The sequence below is a fragment of the Mesoplodon bidens genome, assembly GCF_964165515.1.
Source record: "Mesoplodon bidens genome assembly, chromosome: 7".
NCBI lineage: Eukaryota > Metazoa > Chordata > Mammalia > Artiodactyla > Ziphiidae > Mesoplodon > Mesoplodon bidens.
The window spans coordinates 80,794,451-80,815,819 of NC_138164.1; the positions used below are offsets into that span (position 1 = coordinate 80,794,451).

General features: G+C 37.2%; 1 protein-coding gene across 7 annotated transcripts in view; it reads right to left on the minus strand.

Annotated features, from left to right (window-relative positions):
* The window catches only part of MTMR2 (myotubularin related protein 2), a 107,862-nt gene extending 97,025 nt beyond the window's left edge, over positions 1-10,837 (minus strand). For 2 of the 7 annotated variants that reach the window (XM_081239738.1, XM_081239735.1), the window contains exons 1-2: positions 10,518-10,606; positions 2,019-2,089 (exon numbers count right to left, since the gene is read on the minus strand). Coding sequence is in view for 1 of the 7 variants with exons in the window: in XM_081239733.1 (XP_081095859.1) it covers positions 10,518-10,597 (80 nt within the window). In the remaining 6 variants the exon portion in view is untranslated. Of the gene's footprint in view, positions 1-2,018; positions 2,090-9,297; positions 9,377-10,517 lie in introns of those variants that run through there. The other 5 variants (XM_081239737.1, XM_081239734.1, XM_081239740.1 and 2 more) reach the window with 4 other exon arrangements.
* Positions 10,838-21,369: the final 10,532 nt, after the last annotated feature.

Below are 21,369 nucleotides of genomic sequence, written 5' to 3' on the forward strand. Positions count from 1 at the left end.
CCAGATAAGGGAATCAGGCTCAGAGAAATCAAGGGACTCATCCAGAGTCATAGTTAAGAAGTAGAATCCGAACTAAAAAACACAGGCCTAAGAAAGTATCAAGGAATACAATGAAGGAATTATACTGCATGATAAGACTCCTTTTTAGAACAACCATATTTACAATTTTAAGTCTGTGGTTACAAAAAGAGCAAAAAAAAATATTTCATGGGAAGAAAATTTTAAATTACAAAAATAAAGCTTATTAGAAATGAATATGTGATCTTAAAATGTCTTTTTAAAAATCTTACAGTTAAAACATGTCCCAAAATTTCCGGAAAATTGAATAATAGCATTTTATAGTTAAACTCAGTCGTTAACTTGAGAATTACAGAGTATTTCAAAGAAAACTGGATAACGACATTTACTAATGTAAGGTTACAATTCAGTAACTATCAATATACCATACACAATACAATATAAAATACACATACAACACTAAAATTAATTCAAATACATATAGTTCAGAAAATACTTTAGAATAATTTAGTCCCTGAGAGATATTGTGAATATCAACTACAACAATGGAGTATCATAAATATAAATGACTTCAATTATTTAAGGTCTCTGGCTTGGTATACAAAGTATCAGCTTCTGTACAAAGCAAATAAAACCACGCCTGATAGTAGCTTATAGAATACAAAGGAAAAAAACAAAGTTTTAACAGTAACCTGTTCATACTATTTATCAAGCACCTACTATTTGCAAAGCACTATGCTAGCTACCCATCATTCAAAAAGGAAATCAGATCCTTCCTCTTCAAAAGCATAAAATTTAAAGACCAAGTAGGGATAGTGCCATGGGGGGAATAAAAGGTTTTTTCCTCTTCCTGGACTACCAGGGGTTCCCCCCAACCCCAGTGATTTCAAAATCAGAACCAGTCATATATCTCACTAAAGATGAAGAAACAAACAGTTGATGTTCTTCAGTTATTTTTTTAGTTACTTTTTTCAGGAACAGTGATGAACTGCCTATGATTTTACATATATACGCTGTCTGGCCTAATAAAACCCACAACGTGACTTGAAGTCTAGGAGTCAGCAGATCACTTCTGGCACTAAATATCTCCGTGACTTTGGAGAAAACACCACCAACCATTCCTGGCCTTCTAACACTTATGGTGCCTTTGGGTAAAGTTATTAAACTTCTCTAGGTCTGTTCCCTCAACTGCAAACTTATACAGCTGTACTAGAATCCAAAAAGTAACTGGATCGGTAGGGTTCTCACTTTAAGTAGAGACTCCTGGGCCCACTCCCAGTGATTCAGAATGTCTGGCCTGGAACCCAGGAAGCTAAGTGTTCACCAAGCACCACAAGTGACTGAAATGTGCAGGCGGGCCTCAGCCACACTTGAGAAATTAACTACATGATCTCTAATGCACCGACTGTATAAAAATATGACATAACAAGGTGACATAACTTATTTCAGAAACAAGGTCTTAGGAATCCTGGATCTAGCTCAATATACAGGACATAATCTATGTTAAACAAATACAGAGAGTAAGAAAGGAAGGAAGGGAGCTGGTAAAGACAGAAGGGAAGGCAGGGAGGAGGCTAGCTAGCTTACTGGTCATAGTTCTGCCTAAGAAACATACAGAATGATAGTAAAATTAAAACTGTGCAAAACATACATCAGCAGCTAGAAAGCGAAGACCTCAGTCTCTACACACATACAATTTTAAATACAACATCAGCCCTTGTCAAAGTGCAAAGTACTAAGGAGAAAAAAGCAAAAAACAGTACATGGAAGCCAAAAGAATCCTAATGGAAAATTACTGATGACTAAAACTTAGTGACTGCTTTCCCTAGGTAGAAGAGAACAGAATTTTAAGAACTAGGACTTGGAATTGGGACTAAAGTTTGAAGTTACTGGTTAGTCACATGCATAAATTGCATTTGGGGTAATATATGAATTGCAGAAATATTGTTGGCAATATTCCCTTCTGTCCATTTTTTATTTCCATTTTCCCATGCACTTACATTATAATTTTTGAGATGTTTTATCTTCACTTCTGATGATCTTCACATGTCAATGGCTCTTAACACATTAACTGTAAACAAACACAAAGGAACTTAGGGGAATTCAGATAAGGAACCCTACAGTAAAGTATTCTAAAGTATTCTGTGAAGCCTACAGGGGAGGGAGGGTTGGGAAGAGGCATCATGTTTACTTGCTTTTTTATTTATCCGATGTTCAAAATGTAAAACTATTTTTCTGAATGAAAACGATACTATCCTCTTAATCATCAGGCAAAGAAAAAAAAATCCTATTTTCTGTCAGAAGAAAAAACATTCAAAGCTAGAGAAAATTCTCTCCAAAGATGGACATTCTGAACTCACTAATGTATTGTGTACCTTATCCTTCTCCTGCTCAGCAGTACAGCTGGTCAAGGAAACTCATTTCCTCATCAAGACAACCCAACTGACCTGCCCTGGGACTGCCCTTAACTACCAAGTTTTGCCCTGGAGCTGGGGCACCAGATCATCAGGTATGATGAGTTCATTACAGCACAGAGACTCTGAAGTTAAAAATGACTTGGGTTCAAATGTCAAACTGCTCTCCCTAATCTTCAGTTTTCTCATCTGTAAAATGGAAACAGTAATACTGTTTATTTTATACAGTTATGAGGATTATATGAGAAAATGCATATAAAGGATTTACCACTATGCCTAGCATATAGTAAGCATTCAATAAATGTTAAGTGCTATTATTTATATTATTATTATTGGAACTGTTGATATTAATACTATTAATTGCTTACTACAACAACTTTCTACCACTTGAAAAGCAAAGCTTATCTCAGATGTTCATATTTTTAGGTACTGCCTTTGGTTAAAATGGAAGAGTATCATCCAATACTAGTAACAGAGGACATTCATATCATATTAAAATTTTATTTTTCATCTTTGCTGCATTTCCTGGCTCAACTCAAGAAAATTAAGGCTCATATTCACTAGCCCATCATCAGCGAAAGTTATTACACCTTTTGCTAATACACAACCTCCTAACCTCCTAAGTTGTCCTAGTTGAACAACTATTCACTTGCTGTTTTCAGTAATGGCAATTCTGTTAAGAAAGGAGATGGATATATTTGTAACTCATGCCTATTAAACCCTATGAGCACAATGAATAATGCTGTATCAGCCCAGAAGAGACTCCTCTACCCTCCTCTACCCCCCTCTACTTATCCCCAAATGATTAAACGCCTTCTGTTTGACATTACATGCTTAAAATCTTAATATTTAAGTTAGATGACACAAAAATGCATAAAACACTGAGTTCTCTGAATTTTCAATCAAACCTTTAGGTTGAAGATATAAAACTAAACACAAGATACTGGCAAAAACATTCATAAATTAACATGACCCAAAATGGCCTGCTTTATTTCTCTTACGAAGACCAAAGCTTTTGAACTGAAATGAGAGAAAATACCTAAGTACGACCTGATGCAATATTCTAGGGGGAGATAAAACACATGGATACGTGGCTTGGAAATGAACGCCAAACTGCAGAGGAGTAATCAGTGTAGGCCATCATCCTCACACCACCACTACTTTACCAGGCAACTCCTTGAGCTCTTCAAATGAAATAACATAGCTGATCATTCCTCATCTGATTTCTATTTGCCTTTCACTTAATGACCTGGCAATTAATAAGTCTATCCCCTTTATTTTATGGTCCTAGATTAAGATTATAAAAATCTGGCCCAAGATAATACAAACAAAAAAAAGTAAAAAGCTTAAAAACTCAAGAGTTTAGAGCATTCCAAGATACAGTTCTCTTTTTCGGTCTGCTACGATATATCAGCTCTCTCTTTCCAAGCATTTTCTACTATGGTCATTGCAGGCAAATCTAAGAATGTCTTTGGCATAAATTAAGTGTTGTACACTCGAACTGAAAAATATTTTCCCTGCTTTAAGATGATTTATTTGTATACGTGGAAGAAGCTGTTATCTCCAATACCCATTCTCTCCTTAGAGATAGACCTCCAATTTCCAGCTCAGAATAAAGCCTCCCAGAAGAGACTACGTATTCTAGCCTCCGTTGTGGCTAGGTATGGCCATGGGACCATGATCTGACCAACTGGATGTAAGCTTAAAGGTGGTATGTGACTTCAAAAAAAAGTATCCTTTACATAGAGGAACACCTTTCTTCTTCCCTTCCTCCTTCCTTTCGACTAATGAAGATCCAATGGGTAAAGCATTGCAATAGCAATTTCAGTTTTTGAGGTAACACTGGAATGTAACATATACTAAGTTAGAAAGAGTCTGTGTCCTTGATACTTTATATCCACTATATCAGATCTGTATTAACTATCTCCGGGCTTTTACCGTGGGGGGAAAAACCCCGCAAAATTATCTGTTTTAAGCCACTGTTAGTTTGGATTTTCTGTTATACTCTAAACCTAAATCCTAACTTTAAAAACATAATAAAGAAGAGTTTTCCAAGTAAGTGTATTTAGGTTTTTTGAAGTGTATAGGTTGAAACATTTTAAAAGTTAATTTTTATTATATTGAAAACATAGCATTTGCCCTTATTTAATCTAGACTAAGAAGTACTTAAAGAGGTCAAGAGTTAATCACATCCAGTAAAGAGTCTTTGAAAGAAGTAAAGTTCATCAGCAATTACTGCATGGGTACTATGTACTTGGCCAGGAGAAGAATTATGAGGCTTGTTCATTAGTGGTCTATAGTGATGACAACATTGGTATATATAGAGAAACACATTAAGAGGGATAAGTACAATCAGTTCTGTGTAATAAAGCTACAAGAAAGGGAATTGAGGTTATTATTTTCATTAAGAGGGCATCTTCTCTAGTCCCTTTAATTTTAAGAACCTTGTATCTTTTCATTTTATATAGTTCCGTTTTTAACCTGACTTCCTGTGGAATGCAGGCTTATAAAATCACTCCCTATCCATATCACCTCTCAATAGTTTTAATCCTATCCACTGATTTAACTAAATTATAGAGTAGACCAAGAGATGGCAAGTGCTTTACCTATTCAAAACTTCCTTCCTTTAAAAAGAGAAAATATTCTATACTAATCTAGGGAATTGTCAAGTCCTGAATCACATGCAACCTTTGTCCCTGATGAATTTGAATACAATAGCACTAACTGGCAGCTTTCCAAAATAAACTCACTGCTTACTGAACATCTGTATCTGGGTTATTTCCTTCCCTTGGGCATAATCCTTTATTGGTTCAGGTGATGGCCTCCTGGAATTCTTTATAATACTTTTTTAATATGTATGTTACCACTAACGCATCTCACCAAGGATCTATTTTTAAGAAAAGCCTAAAACATATATTCTTGATTTGGTGTTCTTTCTTGTGGCTACGAAAGAAAAGAGTTCAGGAAATTTCCAAAAAGCAAGACATAATAAATCCACAAGAGATGACTTTTACCTCTCACTACTTCAGTCAATATTTTTACAAAAGTGCTTAACTAATAGGCTTATAGTAGTTCTAACACAGACCTTAACCTAGACCATTTCAACTAATATTGATGGAGTTACTAGGCAACAATCAGGAAAAGACCCAAGACAATGGTTCTCAAACTTCAGCATGCATCAGGATCACCTGGAGGTCTTGCTAAAATACAAACTGTGGAATCCACCCCCAAAGTTTTTGATTCAGTTAGACCTGAGGTAGGCCCAGGAAATCTGTATTTTAACAAATTCCCAAGGGATGCTGATGCCACTGTCCTGGAATTACTGACCTATATTAATAGAAGACTACTGATGATAGCATAAGGAAGAAAGAATAAAACATACACAGGACCCAGTCTCAGCTTTAGTATTAACTTGTATACTTTTGATTGGTAAGTAATTTAAATGTTCTTCCAGAAAAATATATACAATTACTGATTAGTTCACAAGAATACTGGATCTTATCTAACAGAACTTTAAGGTTCTTTTAGGGTCCTGTTATAATGAAACCCAAAATAAGTAATTTTTAGGCTACCAAAATGTTCAATGTCTGATGCAAGGTGTTAATAATAAGGCCAAGGTTGGAGATTCAACCTATTAGCTTCACTTTGTTCTGTCTGTAGCTATAGTTTCTACCACCAATCAGGCCAGCTGCCTCAGAAGACATGCCAAGAGTCAAAAGGAGTATTGGTAAGAATGTGTGACTGGATACAAATCCATCACCACTACTGAAAAAACAACCTAAAAGGATATTTCCTACTTACATCACCTCTAAGTAACCTTGGGGCTGAAACTAGAAATGAGACCTTATGACAAAATATTTTAGAAATCTTAAAAACTCTCCTACCTCTTCAGGCTATAAGTACCATCAAAACTCATGGAAACAGAAATCCAGGATCTACTGTTTTCGAATGATGATAATTTTAAGGAAGACATGCAATTCAAAAATCTAATTAGTCGGAGCTACTTTTTTGATTACATTATGTGCACCTCCCCTCTGATTTTTTTTAATCTAAGTTAAATGTAAATACAGAATGTTCATAAATACCAATGAATATACAGACTAGAAATCAACTGATAACCCAAAATCATCTGAGACAAACAAGTGGTGCCCAGAGTAATTAGAAAATGAGGATATATATATATAGGATGAAAGAAATATACATTAAATAAAATGACAAAAAATAAATTAGAGAGAAAGAGACCAAAGTAATCAATCCGGTAGGCTAAGGAAACAATGTTGTGAAGACATACAGGAGTGGGCACAGAAAAGATAATGCAGACAATAAAATAGCTCAGGGTGTCAAGAGGCTTCATGCAAGGGTACCTTCCCAGCTTGAACCTGAAGTTGTGACTTTACAGGCCAAATCCACCTAAGAAAACCCTTTTTAATTCTTTGAATAGAAACAGCAAATAAGACAAGTGGTGAACATTCAGTCAACATTTCTTTATTCAATCATTCACTGGGCACATATTCAGCACTAGATATATTAGCATGTGATTATGCACTGTAAAAAGTAATCAAAGAAACTCACTTAAGCAGTACATTTCATAACAGTGTACCAAATGGAAAACCAGACTAAGAAGGCAGAATAGTACCAATATAGTATCAAATTCTGCTGTGTAACTTCTACAATTCTAAGGCTCAGGCCTACCCTAGCTACCATATCCAGCCTACAGTATTGTTTTATCAATATCCTACACAAGAATCAGAGCAAAACCAACAAGAAGAAAATTATGGAATACAGCCAGATGAACAGTGTGAAGTGAATTTTTTCACAACTCTCTCTCTCTGTGGGGCAGAACATGTGTGATGAATGGACAATAGCAGGATATACAAGAGGTGCTGAACAGCTCACTGAAGTAGACAATACCAAGCAGGACTCACCAAAGAAAACTACTTTTTTTTAAGGATGCAAGATGACGTAATTCCTAATCATATACAGCTGATTAGGAAACTGCTATGTGAATATCATATTAAGAATGAAACTGTTCTTCTGTGACCAAAGATATCAGGCCTATGATGACCTAGAAGGCAAAGCTAGAGCAACAGCAATTCTGAGCTGACTACAGATTTATAGATACATAGACAGTAGATATATAGATATCAAGATTCGATATATGCTTAGTGTGAACTACAGATCCCACAAGAGCCAGTCACCCAACTTAAATGGAGTGTGTCATTTTCCAAAAAACAATGGGTAACCACATAGGTTATAGTACTATTTTTCAGATTTATATTCTTCCTACTTCCCAGAAGTGTAAAACATTTTACAAATTAACACATTTAAACATAATATTTAAACTGAATTCATCTAACAGAAGTACTTGAAGAAATTAAAGATGAGTATATTACCAACTTCAGTTATAAATCTGACTTAAGTCTTTTGCCAAATTGAAGATGCATTAATGGTTTCCATTTTCAAACAAATAGGAAATATAATTTTTTGCATAAACAATTTTCCTTGGAACTAAACTCAGCAGAAATTTGTTAATCAAATGTGTAAAAGACAATCTGTAACACACTGAACAGTATTATTAACTATTATTCTACAGGAGATATCAAAACAATTTCACAACGCAATTTCCTAATTGAAAATTTGAAAATGAAAATTTCCTAATTGTATAAAACAAAAGCATAACTACAATTTAAGGGTGAGATTTCTGCAAAAGGCTGAGATAATACAGTTCAAACACCAATATTTTGCTTTATTATAGGCTAACAAAAGTAATAAACTTAATCTGGGTAGCCACTTAACATTGCTTTTATAACCACAGTTGTCCACCCCCGTCCCCTGTGTACTAGAATCATCTGTGACTGTTACCCTAAATTAAGTTTAAAATTAGGCTTTCTAACAAGTGTCTACAATGCAGCTTTCTATAATGTTGATTAAAGAGAATGCCACAAACAGGTGTAATGATTCATGAAATAAAAGATATGAAAGAATTTAGCAGGGTGGACTGTATACAGTAGACAATCAATAAATGTTATTTATCCACCTTCTAGAGAAGAGGAATGAAAGCTGGCATTTTCCTGTGAAAGTAGAGTCATACTTATATTTTTGTCTGGAGGGGATGAAGCTAACATACTCTAGTCAAAATTCAAGTTCTTAATTTTCTCAAATTCATATGTAACATAATGTTTCATTAAGAAGTTAAAAAATATATATATATAAACTTTAAAGTTGCTGGGCTTTTTTTTTTTTTTAGAAAATAATTGTGCTTAAGTGGCACAGGTAGGTACATTAGTTTGTAATACTAACAGACATTTATTTAGTGTAATTGCAAAAATTCATAACAAAGGTTATTATCATCAAGTATTATCATTAAGATAAAGAATTTTAGAGCTCCAAAGGACCTTACAGGTTTTCTAGATCAACCCCCTTATTTCAAAAGATGAAAAAACTGCAGAACGGAAAGGTTAAATGATACAGGCCAAATCACAAGCTGAGCCTAGGACTTTAAAAGAGCCTGAGCCTCCTGACTTCCAGTACTTTCTTTCTAACAACACTATGCTGCCTCCTGTGGTCCCAAATCCTCTCCCTTGGATGAGATTACTAGTTGCCTCATTTTTGTTCTTTACAATCTATCCTGAGCCATAGTTGTCATTCGTAATTCTCCCATAAAATTGTAATTTTCCAACCTGTTTTCTGAATGATTTTACAGCTGAGTGTAAATCCCCAGCTTTCTAAATTTCCAAGTAATAAACATAAACCTAAAAAATACGTGAAACAAATGTACACTGTACATAATCAAACACAAAGAAAAATTCTTCTCTCCTGGATAACTCAATATACAAATTAAAAAAAAAAAACATTTATTAAGCACCTCTGACAGGCAGGGTCTCTGTTTAATGCTGGTGATATGAAGATGAATACGATCCTTGTCCTCAAGTAGCTTATAGCCTAGTAGAGAAGACAATTAAACCAACAATTACACTGTGCTTGTTAAGGACTCTGAACAAAGCGTGGGCAGGTTGCTATGAACGCATTTAAGAGAATCTAATTTAGAACGGTGGGATCAGCTAATGATTTCCCAATGAGGTCCCGAACAGCAACAGGAAAAAAAATGGCAGTATCACCCATATCTAGCAGAATCGAAAATGAATTAAAAGAGACAGAGCAACTTCAATTTATTCACAGGAAAAAATGAAAATAGCGTGTTTTCACAGCGGTTTAGTATCTAGTAACTCTCTAATAACAACTAGACTATTTTTCAATGGAAAAGAACCTGATTTCATTGTGGCCATATAACAAATACAGGTCTTCCAATTATTTCTTAATAAAATTTTAAATCATTATTTTAAAACCAAAGGAAAAAACTGCGTCTGAAACACGTGTAGTTAACATTCACAACAGCTCTCTGCAAAGCTGCATAGTAAAGTCCTCCTCAAAATCCCATCTGGTACAAGAGAAATAACCTGGCGAACCGGTAGCCGAAGAAGGAAGAAAACTACCACTCACTAGTTACTCGGGAACAATGACTTTCATCTGGAAGATTCAGACCTGAGAAGCACAGTGGTGGGTATTTTTACTTACATTTTAAAGCAAAGTTGGGCGGGGGGGAGATCAGAATGTAAGGAAAATAGTAAAAGAGATAAGTGAAACGAAGGGAAAGAGAGGAAAGACTCGGCAAGAAACCAAAAAGCAAAGACTTAAAGACGGATGGAAAAAACACTGGAGGATGATTTTGGAAAGAGTGGTCAAGAGAGAAAGGCAGGGAGGAAATGGGGGAAGGGCTATCCAAAAAATGAATTAAGACGTAATGACAGATTAGAGAATGTAATGAACCGGGGCTTCCCCAACCGCGGATAAAACGACCTCGGAATACAAAAGGTAGAGGAGCCGAAAAAGAAGCAGTGAGTTTTAACCTCCTCTCTCCCAGCCTCTAACCCCCAGAGAGGGATAAAGACGTTCCCAGTCCTAAGGAAGGAATTCCGGGGCAGTCTTCTGGAAACTGAGGCGGCGAGCTGGGGAACCATCCAGCGAGGCCCCGGCCCCTCTTCATCCCCCTCGGACGCTGGGCGAGGCCCTGGGCGTCCCGGTTACCTGGACAGGGAATCCACGCTCGGTGGCCGTGCTACTGCCGGCTGGGAGCCAAGACTCTCGCAACTCGAGCTCTTCTCCATGGCGCGGCGGAGGCAGCGGGAGAGAAAGCCTGCAGCGACCTCCGCGGCTGCCGGGCTGGAGAAACGGAGGGCGTAGTGCGACGGGCCGGGACCGCGGTCAGGCCCGCGCCAGCCCAGGAGGGAGACCGGAAGCGGCCATGTTCCCCCAGCTTGCACCGCGCGCGGGGGCTGCCGGGGAGCCGGAGGACCCCGCGGCGCCCTCAGACGCCCGCCCCCCACGCGCCACGCACGCTGTGACCCCCCGCGCCCCAACGAGCCGCGCCAGCTGTGTCCGCCGTGCCTCCGCTGGTCGATGGGAAAGAGAGGGGGCGGCACCGGAGGGGAGGGGATTCCGTAAGGCAGAAGGGACCAGGAGTCTGCGGAAGGAGGGGACATTTTAAAAATAAGAGAGAGGAAACAGGGAATGTTACGAACGAGGGTCTCAAGAGAAGAAAGAGACAAGGACCTTAAGGACGGGGAAGATTGTGACAGGAATGTGGAGGTCAGGGAAAGTGGGAGAACAGAGTAATAAAGGAACGTGGGCAAACAGTAGGATGAGGGGGCAGAGGGACTTGGGGGATGAGGAAGGGAGGAAGAGAACATAGGGACGCGTAAAGGATACGGATATGAGAGATGAGATGGCAAAATGTTCACCGGATTAGGGGCTGAAAATAATGATTAAATAGTTGTTCATTAAATCATAATTAAAGGCTGCTTTAGAGTTAGTCATGTATTCAAATCCTGCCTCTGCCAGTTATTTGCAGTGTAATTCAAGGCATGGAACATCAGCTTCCTTATCTTTAACATAGGAATAATAATAGCTTCAGAGATTAGATGAGTTAATACATGTTAAATGCTTAAAATAATGCTTGATACATAGAAAATACTCAAATGTAAGTAGGATTACTACTGTCTCCGTAGGGGTTGTTAGGATGGAATGGACTAATGTATATCAACAGTTTCTAATACAACTTCAAAAATGGTGGCTGTAGGAGGGGAAGATATAGGAAGCAGGGCTGAGAAGTAGGGAAGTGATTGGTATGGGAAGGGTAATAGGGAAAGTATAAAACAGGTAGGGAAAAAGTTAATGTTCATCATTCTATTTCCGTTGCACCCCTGGCCCAGCATTGTAGAAAGGGCGCTAGAACAGAAGCTGAAACTTTCAGTCCTACTCTGAGTTGGATTAAAGTCTCTGTGGTCTGGAAGTGTCTGAAGGGGAAAATCACTTTTGGCATTAATCCATTGTCCACACAAAAACAGTATGAAAGAGGAAATGGGGAAGGAACTGTTAATTGTGTGAAAAGATTAGACACATATACTATTGGATGCAGTGGTGTTGGACGGAGGGCAAACTTTTAGTAATCTTTCCCTGTCCTCTCAAATTCCCAAGCAGGGCAGGAAGGGAGAGTAGGGGGATAGAACTGTGATAAGAGAACCAGAACTGGGTGAAGGAGAAATGCTTCTGCTGGTAATTTTCTGTTACAGAGGACAAAGGAATGCCATAGGAAGGATACCATAAAAGAATTTTTCTGATAGAGACTGAATCCCAATCACCTCGTGTATGTGGTATAAAACTATGCAAAGATTATTTCTGTAAAAAAATTAGACAATGAGTCGTTTTAAAAAAACACTTCCTTTCTAGGATAAATAGAATTATGTTGATTTAAACTATATTTAATTTATACTGGCAACTGATGTTTTTAAGAAAATCTTAAAGTATAGGGCCAGTGAAATTGAAATATTAACTTGCAAGTACATTCCCCAGAGGAACAACTAGCCTAGTTGTGTTCAGTATAAACTATAGTACCTATTACAATGAATGAATATGTGTTTAAGCAGAAAGATGTGGCCTTTCTGTTCCATTTTCCAGCTTGGCAGGGACAGGATGGTAACTGATGGTTTTTATGTCTACAATTTTTTTTTTTTTTTTTTTGCGGTACGCGGGCCTTTCACTGTTGTGGCCTCTCTCATTGTGGAGCACAGGCTCCGGACACGCAGGCTCAGCGGCCATGGGCCCACGGGCCCAGCCGCTCCGCGGCATGTGGGATCTTCCCGGACCGGGGCACGAACCCATATCCCCTGCATCGGCAGCGGACTCTCAACCACTGCACCACCAGGGAAGCCCATTTCTATAACTTTTAAAGAGAACTGTACTCCTCTGATAGGCAGAGAGAATAGGTAGTCAGTAACACTTGACAAGAATAAACATCTACAGTGATTCATTAAAAAATCTTGCCGGGCGCGGTGGCGCACGCCTGTAGTCCCAGCTACTCGGGAGACTGAGGCAGGAGGATCACTTGAGCCCAGGGGTTCTGGGCTGTAGTGCGCTATGACGATCGGGTGTCCGCACTAAGTTTGGCATCAATATGGTGACCTCACGGGAGCGGGGGACCACCAGGTTGCCTAAGGAGGGGTGAACCGCCCCAGGTCGGAAACGGAGCAGGTCAAAACTCCCGTGCTGATCAGTAGTGGGATCACGCCTGTGAATAGCCACTGCACTCCAGCCTGGGCAACATAGCGAGAACCCGTCTCTAAAAAAAAAAAAAAAAAAAAAAATCTTATTGCTTCTCCATCCCTACCTGCCTTCTAAAATGCTGGCTCACTGTCATCTGATACCTTGACATAGATTTTCCAAACTAAGTTTAGTAGAAACTGATGAATCCTTGAACGGGAGGCCCATGTACTTTCTACTACCCAGTTCATTTTTAGCACTGTGTTAATAGAGCACTTGAAACCATCTGCCTGATGATGTAATAATTTGTATATGAGTCTATTTGATTATTAATAAAGCACAGTAATGTTAAGTGTATAGACTTTGGAACCAGAAAAATCTGAATTGGAATCCTGATTCTGTCACTTACTTGCTCTGTGATTTTGATTAAGATGCTTCACCAAGACTCAGTTTTCTCATTTCTAATATGGCATTAAAAATACCCATATAATGGGTTTTTCTCTACATAGAGTTCGTTGCATAGTATCCTTTCCACAGATAAAAACTATAAACTCTAGACGAAATACAAAAAAAAAAAAAAAAGAAAGAAACCCTGAGGGGTCAAGAGAGTGAACAGAAGCAGGCAAAGTCAAAATGTGGAGTTAGTCACCAACACAGAGTGAGTTTCCCATTTTCTGGTGGCTTTGACCTATGGACAGATCAAAATTGTGGTGCAATTAAGAGTAACAAAAACTATCATAGAAAGCCCACTATCTTTCTGGCCTGAAAAGCCCAGGGCAGCTAGAGAATGAGGCAAGAATTCCAAAACAGAACCAGATAGGGGAACTCTAAACTCTGTATAAAAACTCAGACATATGCAATTTCACTCCTGGGTGTATAGCTGAAAGAAACAAAAACACTAATTTGAAGATACATACACCCAATGTTCATAGCAACATTATTTACAATTACCAAGATATGGCAGCAACCTAAGGATCCATCAACAGATAAACAGATAAAGAAGATGTGGTATACACACACACACACACACACACACACACACACACACACACACACACAAAATGTAATACTATTCAGCCATAAAAAAAGGATGAGATTTTGCCATTTGCAGCAACATGGATGTCTTGCAGGGCATTATGCTAAGTGAAATAAGTCAGATGGAGAAAGACAAATACTGTATGATATCACGTATATGTGGAATCTAAAAAATACGACAAACTAGTGAGTAAAACAACAAAAGAAGCAGACTCAGATATAGAGAACAAATTCGTGGTTGGTTATCAGTAGGGAGAGGGGCAATAGGGGTAGGGGAAAAAGGGGGTTATTATGAGATTATATGAAATCATCTGTGTGAAACTTTTGAAAATTGTAAAGCACTATAGAATTTTAAAAATCATTCAATAAAAACAAAAATTTTTTTAAAACCCTATTTTGATTTGAATAACATAAAGACAGAATGCAAGCAGCTCAGATAAAAAAAACCTACTACTCTTCCAGTTAAAAGAACTGAAGCAAGGTTTGAGTTGTTACCCACTACAAGCAAAACAAAATCTTCAGTTTGTTTCAAACCAAGTTAATTTCTTGCTAAACAAAAGCATCGGTACTTTGCGGAGAAATAAAACAGAATCCAGCGACTCTAAAACAATGTTCATAAATGCCAAACACACAATTCAGAATTACTTGAAATTAAAAGTACCAAGAAAGTGAGACCTAGTGTCAAAGGAAAAAGTAAAGAGAAGCTAAATTCCAGATGACAAAAATGTTGGGATTATTAGACAATGACTTTAAAGCAGCTAATATTGAACTATGTTCAATGAAATAAAAGACAATACACGTAATCAATGAAAAGATAGTAAAACTCAGCAGAGGAATCAAATATAAAAGATTCAAATGGAAATTTTAAGAAAAATACAGTCCCTGAAATAAAAAGATTCACTGGCTGGGCCTAACAGCAGAATGGACTTAACAGAGAAAAATGCCAGAAATTAATAAATCAATAGAAATTATCCAATATGAAAAAGCATGAGGAAAAAAATATTAACAGAGCCCAAGGGACATGTAGGACAATATCAAAAGGTCTAATATACAAATAATTGGAGCCCAGAAGAAGTAGAAAAAATGAGGCAGAGAAAACTATTTAAAGAAACTAGCCAAAAAAAACTTACCAAAATTTGACTAACAACATAAATTTACAGATTCAAGATGCTCAGAAAACATAAAACAGGATAAATTCAAAGAAAACTATGCCTAGACACATCATAATTAAACTGCTGAAAACCAAAAAAAATCTTAAAAGCAGCTACAGAAAAACGACACATTACATATAGGGAACCACAATTCTAAGGGTCACAGGTTTTCCAGCAAATATTATGAGTGATAGAAAACAGCAGAGCAAAATCTTTAGAGTGTTTAAAGAAATAAAAAGGTAAAACTACATATATATATATATATATATATATATATATATATATATATCTCACAGAAACATCTTTCAAGGATGATGGTGCAATGAAGACATTTTTAGATGAAGGACATTAAGAGAATGTGTTGCCAGCAGACACACACCACAAGATACACTAAAGGAAATTCTTCAGGCTAAAGAGAAATGATACCAATGGAAACTTGGGCATTCAGGATGAAGATTAATAATGGGAACTATCTGGATAAATATAAAAGACTGTTTTCCCTTTTAATTTCTTTAAAATACATAATACTTTTTTTTTTTTTTTTTTTTTTTTGCGGTACGCGGGCCTCTCCCGTTACGGCGCACAGGCTCCGGACGCGCAGGCTCACTGTCCATGGATCACGGGCCCAGCCGCTCCACGGCATGTGGGATCTTCCCGGACCAGGGCACGAACCCGTGTCCCCTGCATCGGCAGGCGGACTCTCAACCACTGCGCCACCAGGGAAGCCCTAAAATACATAATACTTTTTAAAGCAAAACTTACAGCATTTTCTGGTGGAGTTTGTAATGCATGTAGATGTAATATATATGAAAATCAGAGCATAAAGGCTGTCAAGGGTTCATTGTAAATAGAACTATGTAATTACAAAGTTTCTGTATTTTCCATGAAGCGGTTCAAATAATTCTAAAGAATCTTATTGTTAAGGTATTATTATTATCCCTATTTTACAGAGTAAAACATTTCTGAAGCTTTGTAAGTTTAAATATTTCAAGATCATCTGAAGTACAATTTAAGTCTATTTAACTCTGATGCTTATCTTCTTAATCACTGTGCTGTGCTTCTTCATGAATAATTCATATAATCCTCACAACAAGCCTTTGAGTTAAATGCTCATTGAGGATTGGTAACAAAATTTCCTTTGCTTAGTATACTTCTATAAGCTTCTTGGTCCAATTCTTCTTTGCTCTGGAAGTCCCCTAAAATTAATGACTCTCCCCCAGCTTTCCAGGAGGCAAATGGGATCAGCAAATTATACTAGTATTCTTCATTAAATCGTTCACAATTTTTTCTAAGAAAGCTGTATTTCACAAGTTTATCACAACAATACAGTATGCCTGCAAAATTCTTATAAGAATTCTCTCTCTCAGCACTCTTACTCACTATTTAATATTGCTTGTAAAGAGCAGAGAGCATATAGCATATTAAACCCTAACCTCCAACCCACCCATGGAATTGTGATTAGATCCTGTCAGACCAAATCATTTCCACCACAAAGAAAGTAATAAAAAGGGTCGGGACTTCCAATTCTTGACAAAATGGTGAACTAACATGGACTCTGTCTTCCTCCTCCAACTCAACACTTGTAGTCATGCAGGAGCAGGAAGGAGATTGGGGGGCCTGAGAAAATAAAAAACTGTGAGAAGTCCTTTGAGAAAGAGAAGGTGACTGGCTTCCAGTGCATGGAGAATAGCAGTCCATATGAAAAGTGAGGGGAAAAAAATTAGATGTGTTTTTTTCCTGCACATTACAACAAGTGGATCACTGTCTTCCAGGCATTTCTGCAAGGCAGAAAATATGTGTTAGGCTAGCATCAAGAAATGGCAATGTTTTCCTGGATGTGAATTCAAAACCACAGACAACAATAACCAGAGTACTTTAAGAATACATAAAAGAGTACTTACCGATCAACAACAGAAAGTCAGATAATCCTATTACAAAATGGGCAAAGGACTTCAATAGACATTTCTCCAAAGATGATATACAAATGGCCAACAAGCATATGAAAAAGACACTCAACGTCACTAATTACTGGAGAGCTGCAAATCAAAACCATAATGAGATTCTGCTTCATACCCATTAAGATGGCTACTATCAAAAACTCCCCCAAATAACAAATATTGGTAAGGATATGGAGAAATTGGAACCCTGTGCAATATTGGTGGGGTTTAAAATGATTCAACTTCTGTAGAGAACAGTATTGGAGGTTCCTCAAAAAATTGAATATAGAACTACTGTACCATATGATCCAGCATCCCACTTCTGGGTATATATGCAAAGGAATTTAAAGCAGGATCTCAAAGATATATTTGTACACCTATGTTTATAGCGGCAATATTCGCAATAGCCAAGAGGCAGAAGCACCCCAAATGCCGATCGACAGATGAATGGATAAACAAATGTGGTATATATATTCAACGGAATATTATTTAGACTTAAAAAGGGAGTTCTGTCACATGCTACAACATGGATGAAGCTTGAGGACACTATGCTAAGTGAAATAAGCCAGTTGCAAAAAGACAAATACCGTATGATTCCACTTAAATGAGGTAAATAAAGTAGTCACACTCTTAGAAACAGAAAGTATAATGGTGATTGCCAGGGGCTGGGAGGGATGGGGAAAAGGGAATCATTGTTCAATGGGTATAGAGTTTCAGTTTTGCAAGATGAAAATATTTCTAGACATCTGTTGCACAATGAGGTACATATAGTTAACACTACTTAAAAGTGGTTAAGATAGTAAATTTTATGTTATATATTTTTTACCAGAAAAAATAGATAAATAAAAATAAAAAATAGGATTACCATATGATCCAGCAATTCCACTTGTGGGTATATATTTAAAAGAATTAAAAGTATGGCCATTATTTACCTTTACAATAATGATTCAGAAGTTGCACAGTTGAATTCAGCTCCTGTCTGATCGGCCAGAATTTAGTCACAGACCACACCTACTGCAAGAGAAGCATAGAAGTATAATGTTTAAATATGTGCCTCTACTCATTTTCTATTTTTGTGTAAAAAATAATCACAAATTTAGTAGCATAACCTGACACATTTATTATCTCACAGTTTTTGTGGATCAGGAGTCTTAGCAATATTTCACTGGATCCTCTGTGCAGGATCTCACTAGGTTGAAATGAAGGTGTTGGCTGGGCTCTCTTCTCATCTGGAGGCTTGACTGGAACAATCTGCTTCCAAGCTAATTCAGGTTCAGGTTCTTGCAAAATACCTGCACCTTTACCATGTAATGCAATCTAATCACAGGAGTGAAATCCCATCACATTCACAAATCCTGCCGTACTCAGGGTGAGGGGTTATACAGGGTATGTACACTAGTGTTAAGAATCTTCTGGGTGATCTTAGAATTCTGTCTATTTTGCCTGTTTGTCCAACTACAAAGTATTTTTTTAATTGTGGAAGAAGCAGGAAATGGATATTGGGGACAACTAATAGTTTCTAATACAATCCACCCTTTTGGCAACCCCCAAACCTGTGTACTCTCTTTTAATAACACACAGAACATGTTTCTTTTCCTAATGTAATCTCATTCATAACTCTATACAGCTCAAGGTCCTCTACTTGTGGGTGAAATGCATTCCTCTTCATCATTTCCAGATATGGCTTCCTGTGGTCTGGCATCCTATAACATTTTAAAAAAATATTATATGCACCTCTCCACTCACATACACATACACATACCCATTATATGATGGTGGATCAGGAAAGGATAACTACAATAAAAACTCACATTCAGAAGAGGAAAGGATGGGAAATAGTCACAGATCTACAGAAATCATGAAATCCTGCTGGGTAGAAATTGTAAAGAACCCCCATTTTAACAATGGGGTAAACTTCTAGTTTAGCTCATTTGACATCCTGTATTTCTCTACTCTTGAAGGAATATCTTTCTTCATTATCCTCCATGGCCCTTAGCTTTGCCTTCTAGGAAGTTTTTTTTTGTCCATTATGCTATACGACACATTTGAAGTGGGTATTGGAGAGAATTAATTTTGGGGTGAAGGTGGAGAGTGTTTCACAATTTTTGCAGCCATCTTTCTGTTGAAAGTTTGGAGACCTTCAGGTTGATTTAGCAGTCAAATAATCATAAGCTTCTAGAACGGACTTGGAACTTCTTTGCCAATATAATTCCCTCAAAACAGGCTTCAAGTTTGTGTGTATGGTCAGTTCTTTATATATAAACCACATCCAAAGATTTCTGTTGGAATAGTTTAATACCTGAGAAGTCTGTGTTCTCTTCTTCTCTTCTCTTCACTTGCCTCTGTGCTCTGCTGGCTATTTTAAACAGAAAAACATTTAAAGCAGAATTAGTTGCCTATTTGCAAGGAGGCTCTGAGGCTTTCTAACTGAAAGGAAAAGCACTAAGCAGAGAGGCTGACACCCAGCAGTAGCTCAATAAATGCAATTGGCCTCTGCATTATTAAAAAATGCCACATCATATGATACAGAAAACAAATGGCTAGAGTTAGGGGACAAGGACATTTGTTATTTATAATACTGGAAAGCTGGAAGCCAGGACCTGACCTACAGTAAGGAGGCAGGCTAAATAAATCAACGGCACATCCATATGATGATGGGCTATTATACGGCTTTTAAAAATGCTGTTTAAAGATAAATTAGTGGAATGGGAAAATTCTCTTAACAATTAGCAAATAAAGGAAGAGAAAATGTATAAATAGCACAATACCAATGATGTAAAACTAATATATACCTTTATATATGCATGTGCATTTCATCTTTGGGAGATACACGCAAATTATAATCTTAATTTCTGGGTGGTGAAATTTTAAGCTTTTTTCATCTCTTCTGTATACTTCACTCTACAGTAAGTCTCCTACATACGAACCTTCAAGCTGCAAACTTTCAAAGATGTGAATGTGTGTTCGCTGGCTCAATGCCAGCCCCTGTATTCCAGCTGTTGTACTATACCGTACTTTTCAAGGTACTGTACAGTAAGATTAAAAATGTTTTCTTCAAAAAAAAAAAGAATTAGTTGCCTATACAGTTGTGATAGGGGTGAGTGAGTAGCCTCTAGGCAGGGCCTTCAGGAATGATTCTCAGAATGACGTAGCTAAATAGGCTTTCCAAGGGAACAAGCGTTAGCAGTATACTAAAATGAAGAAAGTGGGGAATTGGGATGCTGTCATAGGAACTGGTTACTATATACAATCCAGAGATCAAGAAACAAATACCGTCTAGGCTAGCAATCAGCCAAAACAGAAAATAAATGGCCTCTATCCTCACTTCCATTTTTCAAGTTTTTTGTGAATGAATCTAATTGACAGAATTGAATTCGTATTCAGAATCCTACATACAGGAAGTCTGAAAATTCTATTTTGTAATTTTGCAACCTCTGCCATTCTGGAAGTTACTTTAAAAAGAGGCTAACATACATTCTGGGCGCCAATCCACTATATCCACTACAATTTATACCTTTGGCTATTCTACTTTCAGAAACACGTTTCTGTTGAGACTTCAACTCCCAAATAACAAGTGCAACCATAACATTCTTCCAGCCACAATGAAACTAACCTTTATACAGATTAAAACACACTTACTCCCAAAAGAGGAAACCCAAAGTCTCATCAGTCTCTACAGCTATTTCTGAGTGATGTTTATTCCTTTTCTCCTTAAATCACATCCCCAACACAATGTCCTGTAATTCAAGGATTGAATAATAAAATTAACCACTCATACTATATAAAGTAGTAGGGGAAATGTAAATAAATAAGTAAAGAAAATAAAGACATTGTAGCACAAGGAAGAAAATAGCTATCATAATCCTAATTTCCACAATTTATCACAAAGCCTTTGATCGGCACTTACAATTATTTTTTCCAGCACTTCTTCCATTTTTCCTTAATCCTCATTTAGCACCTTAGATAGTTGGGGTTCTTTGCCTTTTTAGGGGATTCAAATCTTTGTTACAGAGAGATATGAATACATGGAATTCCTGAATGTATTATGTTGCTATGGTTTTTATTATCTTTTACCATTGGATATAGCAATTAAGGAAGGTACTTCCAGAAGTTCTCCTAGGTTCTAAATATATTTTCTTGCCTTCATAATGTAGCAGCAACTCCCATTTCCATTTGATAATCAGGATCAATCACTTATGGATTCAGTAACTCACCTTC